We start from the raw sequence: 15,681 nt of genomic DNA on the forward strand, positions 1-15,681 counted from the left end.
GCCGGCTGTCTCATGTCAACCACTGTCTTTAATACAAAGTTGACACTGTCACGCAATTTCAACAGTACATCCACTCAGGTGTCGACCCCCTAGGGGGTGACAACACTATTACAGACACTCTACTCCGTCTCCACATCATTTTTCTCCTCATACATGTCGACACAAATGTACCGACACACAGCACACACACAGGGAATGCTCTGATAGAGGACAGGACCCCACTAGCCCTTTGGGGAGACAGAGGGAGAGTTTGCCAGCACACACCAGAGCGCTATATATATACAGGGATAACCTTATATAAGTGTTTTTCCCTTTATAGCTGCTGTATTGTTTATACTGCGCCTAATTTGTGCCCCCCTCTCTTTTTTAACCCCTTTCTGTAGTGTAGTGACTGCAGGGGAGAGCCAGGGAGCTTCCCTCCAACTGAGCTGTGAGGGAAAATGGCGCCAGTGTGCTGAGGAGATAGGCTCCGCCCCTTTCTCGGCGTCCTTATCATCCGTTTTTCTGTATGTTTTGGCAGGGGTTAAATGCATCCATATAGCCCAGGAGTTATATGTGATGCATTTATTTTAGCCATATAAGGTTTTTATCGATTTATTGCGTCTCAGGGCGCTGCCCCCCCAGCGCCCTGCACCCTCAGTGACCGGAGTGTGAAGTGTGCTGAGAGCAATGGCGCACAGCTGCGGTGCTGTGCGCTACCTTATCTGAAGACAGGATCGTCTTCTGCCGCCGATTTTCCGGACCTCTTCGCTCTTCTGGCTCTGTAAGGGGGCCGGCGGCGCGGCTCCGGGACCCATCCAGGCTGAACCTGTGATCGTCCCTCTGGAGCTAATGTCCAGTAGCCAAGAAGCCCAATCCACTCTGCACGCAGGTGAGTTCGCTTCTTCTCCCCTTAGTCCCTCGATGCAGTGAGCCTGTTGCCAGCAGGTCTCACTGAAAATAATAAACCTAAACTAAAACTTTCACAAAGAGCTCAGGAGAGCCCCTAGTGTGCACCCTTCTCGTCGGGCACAGAAATCTAACTGAGGCTTGGGTCATAGGGGGAGGAGCCAGTGCACACCAGTTAGTCCTAAAGCTTTCTTTAGATGTGCCCAGTCTCCTGCGGAGCCGCTATTCCCCATGGTCCTTACGGAGTCCCCAGCATCCACTAGGACGTCAGAGAAAACATTTACCTACTGCTGCATTCTGATGAAAAGTATCATATATAATATATATATATATATAATAAGATTTTAAACCTACCGGTAAATCTTTTTCTCCTAGTCCGTAGAGGATGCTGGGGACTCCGTAAGGACCATGGGGTATAGACGGGCTCCACAGGAGACATGGGCACTATAAAGAACTTTAGAATGGGTGTGCACTGGCTCCTCCCTCTATGCCCCTCCTCCAGACCTCAGTTAGAGAACTGTGCCCAGAGGAGACGGACAGTACGAGGAAAGGATTTTTGTTAATCTAAGGGCAAGATTCATACCAGCCCACACCATACACACCGTATAACTTGGAATATACGAACCAGTTAACAGTATGAAACAAAACAGCATCAGCCCGAGACTGATCAAAACTGTAACATAACCCTTATGTAAGCAAAAACTATATACAAGTCTTGCAGATGTAGTCCGCACTGGGACGGGCGCCCAGCATCCTCTACGGACTAGGAGAAAAAGATTTACCGGTAGGTTTAAAATCTTATTTTCTCTTACGTCCTAGAGGATGCTGGGGACTCCGTAAGGACCATGGGGATTATACCAAAGCTCCCAAACGGGCGGGAGAGTGCAGATGACTCTGCTGCACCGATTGAGCAAACATGAGGTCCTCCTCAGCCAGGGTATCAAACTTGTAGAACTTTGCAAAGGTGTTTGAACCCGACCAAGTAGCAGCTCGGCACAGCTGTAATGCCGAGACCCCTCGGGCAGCCGCCCAAGAAGAGCCCATCTTCCTAGTGGAATGGGCCTTTACCGATTTTGGTAACGGCAATCCAGCCGTTGAATGAGCCTGCTGAATTGTGTTACAGATCCAGCGAGCAATAGTCTGCTTTGAAGCAGGAGCGCCAACCTTGTCGGCTGCATACAGGACAAACAGTGCCTCTGTTTTTCTAACCCGAGCCGTTCTGGCCACATACATTTTCAATGCCCTGACCACATCAAGGGACTCGGAATCCTCCAAGTCTCACGTAGCCACAGGCACCACAATAGGTTGGTTCATATGAAAAGATGAAACCACCTTAGGCAAGAATTGAGGACGAGTCCGCAATTCCGCTCTATCCACATGGAAAACCAGATAGGGGCTTTTGTGAGATAAAGCCGCCAACTCCGACGCCCTCCTAGCCGATGCCAAGGCTAAACACATGACCACTTTCCAAGTGAGATATTTTAGTTCCACCGTTTTAAGTGGTTCAAACCAGTGAGGCTTAAGGAACCGCAACACCACGTTAAGGTCCCAGGGTGCCACTGGAGGTACAAAAGGGGGCTGGATATGTAGCACTCCCTTCACAAAAGTCTGTACTTCTGGGAGAGAAGCCAATTCCTTCTGAAAGAAAATGGACAGGGCCGAAATCTGAACCTTAATGGAGCCTAACTTTAGGCCCAAATTCACTCCAGTCTGTAGGAAGTGAAGGAAACGGCCCAGATGGAATTCTTCCGGAGGAGCATTCCTGGACTCACACCAAGAAACATACTTCCGCCATATACGGTGATAATGTTTAGCTGTCACGTCCTTCCTAGCCTTTATCAGAATAGGAATGACCTCATCCGGAATGCCCTTTTCCGCTAGGATCCGGCGTTCAACCGCCATGCCGTCAAACGCAGCCGCGGTAAGTCTTGGAACAGACAGGGCCCCTGTTGTAACAGGTCATTTCTTAGAGGAAGAGGCCACGGATCCTCTGTGAGCATTTCCTGCAGATCCGGATACCAGGCCCTTCGCGGCCAATCTGGAACAATGAGAATTGTCTGTACTCCTCTTCTTTTTATGATTCTCAATACCTTGGGGATGAGAGGAAGAGGAGGAAACACATAGACCGACTGGAACACCCACGGTGTCACCAGGGCGTCCACTGCCACCGCCTGAGGGTCTCTTGACCTGGCGCAATACCTCTGTAGTTTCTTGTTGAGGCGGGACACCATCATGTCTATCTGGGGCAGTCCCCACTGACTTGCAATCTCTGCGAAGACTTCCTGATGAAGTCCCCACTCTCCTGGATGTAGATCGTGTCTGCTGAGGAAGTCTGCTTCCCAGTTGTCCACTCCCGGAATGAACACTGCTGTCAGTGCGCTTACATGATTCTCCGCCCAGCGAAGAATCCTGGTGGCTTCCGCCATTGCTACTCTGCTCTTTGTTCCACCTTGGCGGTTTACATGAGCCACTGCGGTGATGTTGTCTGACTGAATCAGAACTGGTAGGTCGCGAAGCAAATTCTCCGTTTGACGAAGGGCGTTGTATATGGCCCTCAATTCCAGGACGTTGATGTGAAGACAAGCCTCTGGCTTGACCAGAGACCTTGGAAGTTTCTTCCCTGTGTGACTGCTCCCCAACCTCGGAGGCTCGCGTCCGTGGTTACCAGAATCCAGTCCTGAATGCCGAACCTGCGACCCTCTAGAAGGTGAGCACTCTGCAGCCACCACAGGAGAGATATCCTGGCCCTGGGGGACAGGGTGATCATCTGATGAATCTGTAGATGTGACCCGGACCACTTGTCCAGCAGGTCCCATTGGAAAGTCCTCGCATGGAACCTGCCGAAGGGAATGGCCTCGTAAGACGCCACCATCTTTCCCAGGACTCGAGTGCAGTGATGCACTGACACCCTTTTCGGCTTCAATAGGTCCTTGACCAGAGTCATGAGTTCCTGGGCCTTTTCTATCGGAAGATAAACCCTTTTCTGGTCCGTATCCAGAATCATGCCTAAGAAGGGCAAACGAGTCGTAGGAACCAACAGTGACTTCGGGATATTGAGAGTCCAGGCGTGTTGTTGCAACACCTTCAGTGAGAGTGATACGCTGTTCAGCAACTGCTCTCGTGATCTCGCTTTTATCAGGAGATCGTCCAAGTACGGGATAATTGTTACACCCTCCTTGCGCAGGAGCACCATCATTTCCGCCATTACCTTGGTGAAAATCCTCGGGTCCGTGGAAAGCCCAAACTGCAACGTCTGAAATTGGTAATGACAATCCTGTACCGCAAATCTCAGGTATGCCTGATGAGGTGGATATATGGGAACATGAAGGTATGCATCCTTTATGTCCAGGGACACCATATAATCCCCCCCTTCCAGGCTGGCGATGACCGCTCTGAGCGATTCCATCTTGAACTTGAACCTTTTTAAGTATAGGTTTAAGGATTTTAAATTTAAAATGGGTCTGACCGAACCGTCCGGTTTCGGGACTACAAACAGGGTTGAGTAATACCCCATCCCTTGTTGAAGCAGGGGAACTTTGACCACCACTTGTTGCAGACACAATTTTTGAATTGCATTTAAAACTATCTCCCTCTCTGGGGAGAAGCTGGTAGGGCCGATTTGAAAAAGCGGCGAGGAGGCACCTCTTCGAATTCCAGCTTGTAACCCCGGGAAACAATTTCTATTGCCCAGGGATCCACCTGTGAGTGAACCCAGATGTGGCTGAAAAGTCGAAGACGTGCCCCCACTGGGGCGGACTCCCTCAGCGGAGCCCCAGCGTCATGCGGTGGATTTTGTAGAGGCCGGGGAGGACTTCTGCTCCTGGGAACTAGCTGTGGTTGGTAGCTTTTCCCCCTGCCCTTACCTCTGGCAAGAAAGGACGATCCCCGTACTCTCTTGTTTTTATGCGACCGAAAGGACTGCATCTGATAATGTGGCGCTTTCTTAGGCTGTGAGGAAACATAAGGCAAAAAAGTTGATTTACCTGCCGTGGCTGTGGAAACTAGGCCCGAGAGACCTTCCCCAAACAATTCCTCACCCTTGTAAGGTAAAACCTCCATATGCCTTTTCGAGTTGGCATCACCCGTCCATTGTCGGGTCCATAGGACTCGTCTAGCAGAAATCGCCATAGCGTTGACTCTAGAACCCAGTAGGCCAATGTCTCTTTGAGCATCTCTCATATATAAGACAGCATCTTTAATATGACCCAGGGTCAATAAAATAGGGATTTTTGTTTACTTACCGTAAAATCTCTTTGTCTGAGTCCATCTGGGGGACGCTGCGCCGTTACTTGTGGGTTAGAGGTGTGTGGTAGTGGAGTTTGGCACAGAATCTATAAAAAAAAACTGCCTCCTCCCCCCTCTAACCCCTCCCATCTCCTTCCTGCTCAGCCACCAAGTCAGTTAACGTTTAGCCAAGCCAAAGGAGATAGACCAGAACAAAAAAACAACCAAATAAACCAGACAAAACTACGGGAGGGTATCACAGCGTCCCCCAGATGGACTCAGAGAAAGAGATTTTACGGTAAGTAAACAAAAATCCCTATTTCTCTGTCATCCATCTGGGGGACGCTGCGCCGTTACTTGTGGGATTTCCCAAAGCAAGCTAATGAGAGGAGGGAGATGTTGACGGCATAGCCATCTGTAAAATACGACGCCCAATAGAGGCAGTCTCCAAACCAAAAGTATGAAAACGGTAAAACTTTGTGAAAGTATGGACTGATGACCAGGTCGCCGCCCTGCACAGCTGCTCAATAGATGCACCACCGCGAACAGCCCAAGATGCTCCAACAGCTCTAGTCGAATGAGCCCTAATTGAGTCAGTAAATGCCGGAAGGACAATGTCCTGATTTAAATGGAATGCAGAAACAACCTTTGGAAGGAAAGAAGGTTTAGTCCGCAGAACCACCCGGTTCTCATGAAACACTAACAAGGCTGGCCTGCAAGAAAGGGCCGCCAACTCAGACACTCGTCTAGCTGAGGCAATAGCCAAAAGAAAAACAACTTTTAGTGTTAGATAACGTAGTTCGACAGATTCCAAAGGCTCAAATAGAGATTTTTGAAGGGCCGTAAGGACCAAGTTTAAATCCCAGGGAGGAACCGGAGGAACAAAAGGTGGTTGAATCCGAAGTACTCTCTGAAGGAATGTCTGAACCTCTGGAATAATTGCTAGTTTCTTTTGAAAAAGAACCGACAAGGCTGAAACCTGACCCTTCAGTGAAGACAGCCTCAGACCCTTATCGAGACCCTCTTGAAGGAAAGATAGCAGACGAGGAAGTCTAAACAAATGCGGAGTCAAGCCCCGCTTTTCGCACCAAGCAATGTAAATACGCCATACCCTATGGTAAATGCCAGAAGTCACCGGTTTCCTAGCCCGAATCATCGTCTGTACAACAGAACGAGAAAGACCTTTTACTTTTAAAATGTTGGATTCAAGAACCAAGCCGTCAAAGCCAGCCGACTTAAATCTGGGTGGCGACAAGGCCCTTGAAGAAGAAGATCTGGTCGCAGGGGGAGACGAAAGGGGTCTCCTACGACCATGCTGCGCAGAAGAGTGTACCACTGTCGGCGCGGCCAATCTGGAGCCACCAGAATTATTGCGAGCCCCTCTCGCCAAATGCGTTGAAGCAGACGTGGAAGCAGTGGAATTGGCGGAAACACGTATCCCAGTTGAAACTGCCACGGAGCTGTTAGAGCATCGATTAGAAATGCTTGAGGATCCTGAGTCCGCGAGCCGTAGCAAGGAAGCTTCTTGTTGAGGCGAGACGCCATTAGGTCTACGTCGGGCATTCCGCAGCGGGCCACTAGAGAGAGAAACACCTCCTGGTGAAGTTTCCATTCTCCCGGATGTATCGTGTGACGACTCAAAAAATCCGCTTCCCAGTTCTCGACTCCTGGAATGTGAATTGCGGATATTACTGGAACCCAACGTTCCGCCCACGTGAGAATCTGAGCGACTTCTCTCATGGCGGACCAGCTACGAGTTCCTCCTTGTTTGTTGATGTAAGCCACTGCTGTGGCATTGTCGGACTGCACACGAACTGGATGACCCTGTACCATGGTTTGAATCTGAAGGAGTGCATACCGGATCGCCCTCAATTCCAGAATGTTGATCTGTAATTTTGACTCCTGACTGTTCCAGCGCCCCTGGAAGTGATGAGTTTGGAACACGGCTCCCCAACCGCTGAGGCTTGCGTCCGTGGTGACCATCATCGAAGACCAAACCGTGAACGGTGCTCCTTTTCTCAAATTGTGACTGTGAAGCCACCAGTGAAGCGACAAACGAGTCTTTACCGACAAGCGGATCAACTGCAATTCGAGACGTGGATCCGTCCGAGTCCAACAGCTGAGAATCTGGGCCTGAAGAGGTCGGGCATGAAATCTGGCGTATGGGACTGCCTCGAAGGAGGACACCATCTTGCCTAACACCTGCATGCATCTGAGGACCGACACTACCGGTAAGTGTAACAGGGTCCGGATTCTGGACTGCAGATCCTGAATCTTGTCCGTAGGAAGAAACACCTTCTGGCTGTTGGTGTCGACTAAAAGTCCCAGAAAAATAATTTTCTGGGATGGGAGTAAAGACGACTTTGGAAAGTTGATTATCCACCCGAATGACTGCAGTGTCTCTATCATTAGACGCAGGTTCTGAGTGAGAATCTCCGCTGACGGGGCCTTGACCAACAGGTCGTCCAAGTATGGAGTGATGTTGACCCCTTGACAACGGAGAACCGCGACGACATGACCCATGACTTTTGTAAAAACTCGAGAACCCATGACTTTTGTAAAAACTCGAGAAGCCACGGACCGACTGCAAATCTCAGAAGAGATTGATGTCCTATCCAAATTGGGACATGTAAGTAGGCGTCTTTTATGTCTATTGAAGCCAAATATTCCCCTGGCTCCATGGTGGCGATAATTGAGCGAATGGATTCCATCTTGAATTTTTGGGTTGAGAGATACGGGTTGAAGGCTTTTAGATTCAGAATGGGTCGGAACGAACCATCCGGTTTGTCCACGAGAAAAAGACCCGAGTAAAAACCCCGACCCCTCTGAGGAGAGGGAACCGGAAGGATTACTCCATTTTGTAAGAGGGTTGCTGTTGCCTAAAGAAGAGCTTGACGTCTGGAGGGATCGTCTGGGAGAGGTGTGACGAATAGCCGGAATGGGACTGTCTCTTCGAGATCCAACAATTATCCTCTGGATATGACCCCCATTACCCACCGATCTGGTTTCGACAGGAGCCACACTTCCCTGACCTGAAGTAACCGAGCCCCAACCTTCATCGATCCCTCCGGAAGACCTGAAGCGTCATGCATCAGGCTTGTCGGCAGGCTTACTGGACGGTCTGTGAGTAGCCTGAGATCCTCTACCTCTGAATGACCCTCTTCGTGGAAATCTGGAGAAAGCACGAAAGGATTGGATATTACCTCTGCCCTGCGTACGAAAGGACCGAAACCTTGTAGGTTTCGGTTTGTGAAGAGCAGATGGAAGAAAGGGGCTCTTTCCTCCAGTAGTATCTGAAATAATCTTCTTTAACTCTGACCCAAAAAGAAACTCCCCTTCAAAGGGAACTGCCGTCAAGGTCTGCTTTGAGTCCGAATCAGCATTCCAAACCCTAAGCCAAAGAGACCGTCTTGCTGACACTGTCAAGGCAGAAACACGGGACTGTAGTGCAACAGAATCTAACAAGGCCTCACCCACATAAGTAAGAGCCTCCGAAATCTGTTCTGCTAATTGAATGGCTTCCGACGGATCGTCCGACTGCATTCCAGATACGACCTGTGCTAGCCATTCTTACACGGCCTTAAGGACCCAGGCTCCCACCAGAACTGGACGGAGAGACACCTGATAAAGAAAACATAGATTTTAGTAATGCTTCTATCTTCCTATCTGTAGGGTCTTTTAAAGTCACGGACTGTACAGAAGGAATAACCGTAGCTTTTGCCAAATGTGAAATAGGAGCGTCTACCTTTGGGGCTGTCTCACAAAATTTTGTATCTTCCTCCGTAAAAGGATATAGAAATTTTAATTTCTTAGGAGCCTGGAAACGAGAATCTGGCTTAAGCCAGGGTTCTTTTAAAATATCCGCAAAGTGAGAGTAAGAAGGGAAGGCAGTTACCTGTCTCTTCTGTCGTTTGAAAAAGGCAGAGGAAGTCTCCGCCACTGCCGCATCCTGAATATTAAGAGTCTGACGAATGGCTTCTATTAGCAATCTAACACCTGAGCTAGTAGATAGTTCCTCGTCTTCCCAAGCCGAAACTTCGTCCCATTCAGGATCTACCTCCCCTTCCTCCAATGGAGATGTTAGAGAATCCAACTCCTCTCCTGGAAACGTTATAGCGGGTAACGGTTGTGGTCATTTAGTAGCAGCGGAACTGCTGGCAGAGTTTACAAACTTATTTAAAGAATGAGTTAAATCAGTTAAGAAACTTGCCCATATTTTGGGCCCACAGGGGCTCCACCTGAGTTTGAGCAGATTCAGCCTCCGACCTAGACTGACGCAAATCTGAAATGGCATCCACCATGGGGGCATAGATTGATCTGTGGAACCTCCCTGCTGATCCGCCACTGATGCACCAGAGCACGAAGTACAGACGGTACCTGCGTCAGCACTACCCTTAGCCAGCTTTGAGCCACACTGTGAACAGGAAAAATACACTACTGAGGCCGTTTTGCCCTTTGTAGCCTTGTCCGGTTTACTGGCCATTCTTTATTCTAATTTAATATTTAAGAGCAGTAACCTGTACTATAAAATCCTAGTAGTTATCTCTCGATTTTAGCGCCCCCAAGAAGGCTGACTGCTATCCCCCACTAGGGCTAGTCCACAATATACTTGCAGTTAGATGACTGTAATGAAAAAACTTCCCCTGGAAGATAGTGTATTCCTGTGTGTTTGTAGCACAGCGTCCCCCAGTATGCAGCCGAAGAAGATGGCGTCCCGAAGCCTTTCAGGAAGCTGCAGCACAGCACGCGCGGGTAGAGCAGGGCGGGAAGCCGTCCCTGCCAGTCTGACGCGCGGCTCTTCACTGTATCGCCGAAACCGGAAGTTCGGGCTCCCGCGCGCCGCTACACACAGCGGCTATCGCGGCAGCTTTGTGTTGGTCCCAGGGAGTGTATAACACTCTCCTGGACCTAGTTACAACAAGTTCCCACAACCCGATCACTCACAATCACTGCGGGGGGAGGGAGGGGGTGTTCGATGGCTGGCAGGCGGGGGGGGGGGGGGGGGGGGGGGGGGGAGAGCATATATAACAAACAGAGCAATAATAGAGGGGACAGCCCAATACTGTCAGTGACAGATTGTGGCTGTCCTGTACCTTATGTCTGCCGCATCCTGAGTGAAGAAAAGGCCCCAGTGACCCAAGTGTGGTGGCCTGCGGCGGCAGCTCCGAGTGGGATACTAAACCCACTCCAGTAGTACCTGTCAGGGACGAGGTACTCTTGAGAATAAACTCAGAAAAAGAAAAAACAAAACAAAACTGTGTCTGTACTCCACAGGCACATAACTAAAGCTGACTTGGTGGCTGAGCAGGAAGGAGATGGGAGGGGTTAGAGGGGGGAGGAGGCAGTTTTTTTGATAGATTCTGTGCCAAACTCCACTACCACACACCTCTAACCCACAAGTAACGGCGCAGCGTCCCCCAGATGGATGACAGGGAAATGGTATCCTTATCCAGGGTATCAATTTCCGCCGATAAGGTATCTGTCCATGCTGCTACAGCGCTACAAACCCAAGCCGACGCTATCGCCGGTCTGAGTAAGGTACCAGAATGTGTATAAATGGACTTCAAGGTAGCCTCCTGCTTGCGTTCAGCAGGATCCCTGAGGGTAGCCGTATCTTGGGATGGCAGCGCTACCTTTTTGGATAAACGTGTCAACGCTTTGTCCACCCTTGGGGAGGATTCCCACCGTATCCTGTCCTTAGTTGGGAAAGGATACGCCATAAGAATCCTTTTGGGAATCTGCAGTTTCTTGTCTGGAGATTCCCAAGCCTTTTAAAATAACTCGTTCAGCTCATGAGAAGGGGTAAAGGTTACCTCAGGTTTCTTTTCCTTATACATGCGCACCCTCGTGTCAGGGACAGGGGGTTCCTCTGTGATATGCAACACATCCTTTATTGCAATAATCATATATTGAATACTTTTAGCCAATTTTGGCTGTAACTTTGCATCATCGTAGTCGACACTGGAGTCAGAATCCGTGTCGGTATTAGTGTCTACCATTTGGGATAGTGGGCGCTTTTGAGACCCAGTAGGTCCCTGCGACATAGTGGCAGGCAGGGCTTGACTCCCTGTACACTCCCTGGACTCAGCTTTGTCCAACCTTTTGTGCAATAAATTCACATTAGCACTTAAAACATTCCACATATCCAACCAGTCAGGCGTCGGTGTTGCCGACGGAGATACCACACTCATTTGCTCCACCTCCTCCCTAGGAGAGCCTTCTATCTCAGACATGCCGACACACGCGTACCGACACACCACACACTCAGGGAATTCTCTTATCTGAAGACAGTTCCCCCACAAGGCCCTTTGGAGAGACAGAGAGAGAGTATGCCAGCACACACCCAGCGCCAATGACCCAGGGAAAAACAAATATCTTTACCCAGATAGCGCTATTATTATTACACTGCACCAAATTATGTGCCCCCCCCCCTTCTTTCAAACCCTCTGTCACCGTGTTCAGCAGGGGAGAGTCCGGGGAGCTTCCTCTCAGCGGTGTGCTGTGGAGAAAATGGCGCTGGTGAGTGCTGAGGACCAAGCTCCACCCCCTCAGCGGCGGGCTTCGGTCCTGCTTAAAATCTTTCAAAAACTGGCGGGGGATCTCTTATATATAGTGTAGAGCCTATATATATATATTTCAGCCAGATCGGAGGTTTAATTGCTGCCCAGGGCGCCCCCCCCTGCGCCCTGCACCCTTACAGTGCCTGCCGTGTGTGTGCTGTGTGGGAGCAATGGCGCGCAGCGTTACCGCTGCGCGTTACCTCAGTGAAGATCCGAAGTCTTCTGCCGCCTCTGAAGTCTTCTATCTTCACATACTCACCCGGCTTCTATCTTCCGGCTCTGTGAGGAGGACGGTGGCGCGGCTCCGGGACGAACGGCGAGGGTGAGACCTGCGTTCCGACTCCCTCTGGAGCTAATGGTGTCCAGTAGCCTAAGAAGCAGAGCCTAGCATTTAAGTAGGTCTGCTTCTCTCGCCTCATTCCCACGATGCAGGGAGCCTGTTGCCAGCAGGCTCCCTGAAAATAAAAAACCTAACTAAAATACTTTCTTTCAGGAAACTCAGGAGAGCTCCCTGTAATGCACCCAGTCTCCTCTGGGCACAGTATCAAACTGAGGTCTGGAGGAGGGGCATAGAGGGAGGAGCCAGTGCACACCCATATCTAAAGTTCTTTTTAGTGCCCATGTCTCCTGCGGAGCCCGTCTATCCCCATGGTCCTTACGGAGTCCCCAGCATCCTCTAGGACATAAGAGAAATAAATATATATATATATATATATATACACAGAACTGTTCACCCGGCACTCCAAAACGGATAATAGGTTGAACTTGCTGCGGTGCCCTCCGTGAGTGGTGATTGCGGCCACTCAATATGCTGTGGTTATTCCGGCGGCACTCAAACAGTCTGGACAAGTAGGTAAATGCTGAGATCTTTATTAGACCATCCAATGGTCTAATAAAGATCTCAGAATTTACCTACTTGTCCAGACTGTTTGAGTGCCGCCGGAATAATCACAGTATATATATATATATATATATATATATATAATATATATATATATATATAAAACTAACCAGCTGGGAACCTACCAGGACCTTGTCTGCCACTAGACGTGAGATTTCGTTGGCATCCTTCATTACTGAGGACGGTAAGGATGACAGAGATGCTGCTTTCAAGCCTGAAAAATGAAGATGATGGATAAAAGCCTTTAATAAGAATAAGGTGAGGGAAGGGAAATGAAGGGGATAACTCATTACCGTAATTCTTCTCCTTGGTATGACCTTTTGATAGCAGGTAGGTGTACGTGATGGATTCCTCATTCCCCGACCTGTCCCCCAAGTGCTTCACTTCAAAGTGAAAGTTTTCTACATTCGGATAAATTGAACCAAGGTGACATAATTCCAGGAAATGGGTTGCAAACAGAGTAAAAGCCTGGAATGATAACACACATGTACGGTATAACTGGGCATTTATATTGAACAAAACACTTGAATTCCCCCCATAGAGGTGAGGAGCTGCGTCAGCTTTTTATTATATAGGATAGTTAGGAAATCGGCTCAAACAGAAAGAAGCAGTTAACAATCCTAACATTCTATGGCAGAAGGTGGGATGAGGTCCCAGGGAGGTCGTAGGCTTGACGCTGGGAGGGGGGCACAGGACGGTGCAGTTGATCATTTCTTTCTGGCGGGAGTGATGGCATTCTGATGTACTCTCGCTCGCTAATTGGCTGTGTGACCGCCAAAGTAAGAGCATCACTGCATCACACAGTATGGACAATGGAACACAAGGGGAAATAATAAGATTTTACTCACCGGTAAATCTATTTCTTGTAGTCCGTAGTGGATGCTGGGGACTCCGTAAGGACCATGGGGAATAGACGGGCTCCGCAGGAGACTGGGCACTCTAAAGAAAGATTTAGGACTATCTGGTGTGCACTGGCTCCTCCCCCTATGACCCTCCTCCAAGCCTCAGTTAGGAACTGTGCCCGGAAGAGCTGACACAATAAGGAAGGATTTTGAATCCCGGGTAAGACTCATACCAGCCACACCAATCACACCATATAACACGTGATAGGAACCCCGGTTAACAGTATGATAACAATTGGAGCCTCTGAAGAGATGGCTCACAACAAAACCCGATTTTTGTAACAATAACTATGTACAAGTATTGCAGACAATCCGCACTTGGGATGGGCGCCCAGCATCCACTACGGACTACGAGAAATAGATTTACCGGTGAGTAAAATCTTATTTTCTCTGACGTCCTAGTGGATGCTGGGGACTCCGTAAGGACCATGGGGATTATACCAAAGCTCCCAAACGGGCGGGAGAGTGCGGATGACTCTGCAGCACCGAATGAGAGAACTCCAGGTCCTCCTCAGCCAGGGAATCAAATTTGTAGAATTTAGCAAACGTGTTTGCCCCTGACCAAGTAGCTGCTCGGCAAAGTTGTAAAGCCGAGACCCCTCGGGCAGCCGCCCAAGATGAGCCCACCTTCCTTGTGGAATGGGCTTTTATTGATTTAGGCTGCGGTAATCCTACCGCAGAATGCGCCAGCTGAATAGCGCTACAAATCCAGCGCGCAATAGACTGCTTAGAAGCAGGAGCACCCAGCTTGTTGGGTGCATACAGGATAAACAGCGAGTCAGTTTTTCTGACTCCAGCCGTCCTGGAAACATAAATTTTCAGGGCCCTGACTACGTCCAGCAACTTGGAATCCTCCAAGTCCCTAGTAGCCGCAGGCACCACAATAGGTTGGTTCAAGTGAAAAGCTGAGACCACCTTCGGGAGAAACTGAGGACGAGTCCTCAATTCTGCCCTATCCATCTGGAAAATCAGATAAGGGCTTTTACAAGACAAAGCCGCCAATTCTGAAACCCGCCTGGCCGAAGCCAGGGCCAACAGTATGACCACTTTCCACGTGAGATATTTTAATTCCACAGTCTTAAGTGGTTCGAACCAATGTGATTTCAGGAATGCCAAAACCACATTGAGATCCCAAGGTGCCACTGGGGGCACAAAAGGAGGCTGAATATGCAGAACTCCTTTGACAAAAGTCTGAACTTCAGGCAGTGAAGCCAGTTCTTTCTGGAAGAAAATCGACAGAGCCGAAATCTGGACCTTGATGGACCCCAATTTGAGGCCCAACGTCACCCCTGCTTGCAGGAAGTGTAGGAATCGACCCAGTTGAAATTCCTCCCTCGGGGCCTTCATGGCCTCACACCAAGCAACATATGTCCGCCAAATGCGGTAATAATGTCTTGCGGTGACATCCTTCCTGGCTTTGATCAGGGTAGGGATGACTTCCTCCGGAATACCCTTTTCCTTTAGGATCCGGTGTTCAACCACCATGCCGTCAAACGCAGCCGCGGTAAGTCTTGGAACAGACAGGGTCCCTGCTGCAGCAGGTCTTGTCTGAGCGGCAGAGGCCAAGGGTCCTCTGCCAGCATCTCTTGCAGTTCTGGGTACCAAGCTCTTCTTGGCCAATCCGGAACCACGAGTATGGTTTTCACTCCTCGCATTCTTATTATTCTCAGTACCTTGGGTATGAGAGGTAGAGGAGGAAACACATAAACCGACTGGTACACCCACGGTGTGAAAGAGAGAATGGACAGCGCACTTGGGGATACGGATGCCAGGAGGGGGGCAGGGGGGGTAGAGAGAGTGGAAGGGGAAGGTGATGCAATTGTCTACTTCTGCGTGAATGTCAATGATGGATGTAGGCCCTGTATGTATAATAATGACCGTGAGACGCAGTGAACTGTACTGGTTTATTGTTTAGGTTTATGTACAGCCCTCTTCAGGTGTGTCATGTAAGATACCCTTTATAGCTGTACCCTCCTGAGCGGTGCACTTTTGCCCAGATTTTAGTAGTCAATAGGTCTTAAATGCCACTATCAGGTGTGTCTTAGCAGACTACCCTTTGTATGTATACCCTCCTAATGGTATACCCTGTTCAGAGTGGACCCCCGCTGGGGTTAATATCAGGTGTACCCTAGTAAGGGTCACCTTTACCATAGGTGTGGTCTGCCTATGTACTTCTGAATGTTCTCTGTTAGTCTGATGTGGGATG

General features: G+C 49.4%; 1 protein-coding gene across 9 annotated transcripts in view; it reads right to left on the minus strand.

Annotated features, from left to right (window-relative positions):
* Nucleotides 1–15,681, minus strand: part of MSH4 (mutS homolog 4) — a 344,804-nt gene that overhangs the window by 20,344 nt on the left and 308,779 nt on the right. For 4 of the 9 annotated variants that reach the window (XM_063939054.1, XM_063939055.1, XM_063939053.1 and 1 more), the window contains one exon: nucleotides 12,867–13,041. The exons of 2 other annotated variants lie outside the window; for them this stretch is intronic. In XM_063939054.1, coding sequence (XP_063795124.1) covers nucleotides 12,867–13,041 — 175 coding nt within the window. Of the gene's footprint in view, nucleotides 1–12,698; nucleotides 12,788–12,866; nucleotides 13,042–15,681 lie in introns of those variants that run through there. 3 more of the 9 variants (XM_063939052.1, XM_063939051.1, XM_063939057.1) reach the window with 2 other exon arrangements.

The sequence above is a fragment of the Pseudophryne corroboree genome, chromosome 9, assembly GCF_028390025.1.
Source record: "Pseudophryne corroboree isolate aPseCor3 chromosome 9, aPseCor3.hap2, whole genome shotgun sequence".
Lineage (NCBI taxonomy): Eukaryota > Metazoa > Chordata > Amphibia > Anura > Myobatrachidae > Pseudophryne > Pseudophryne corroboree.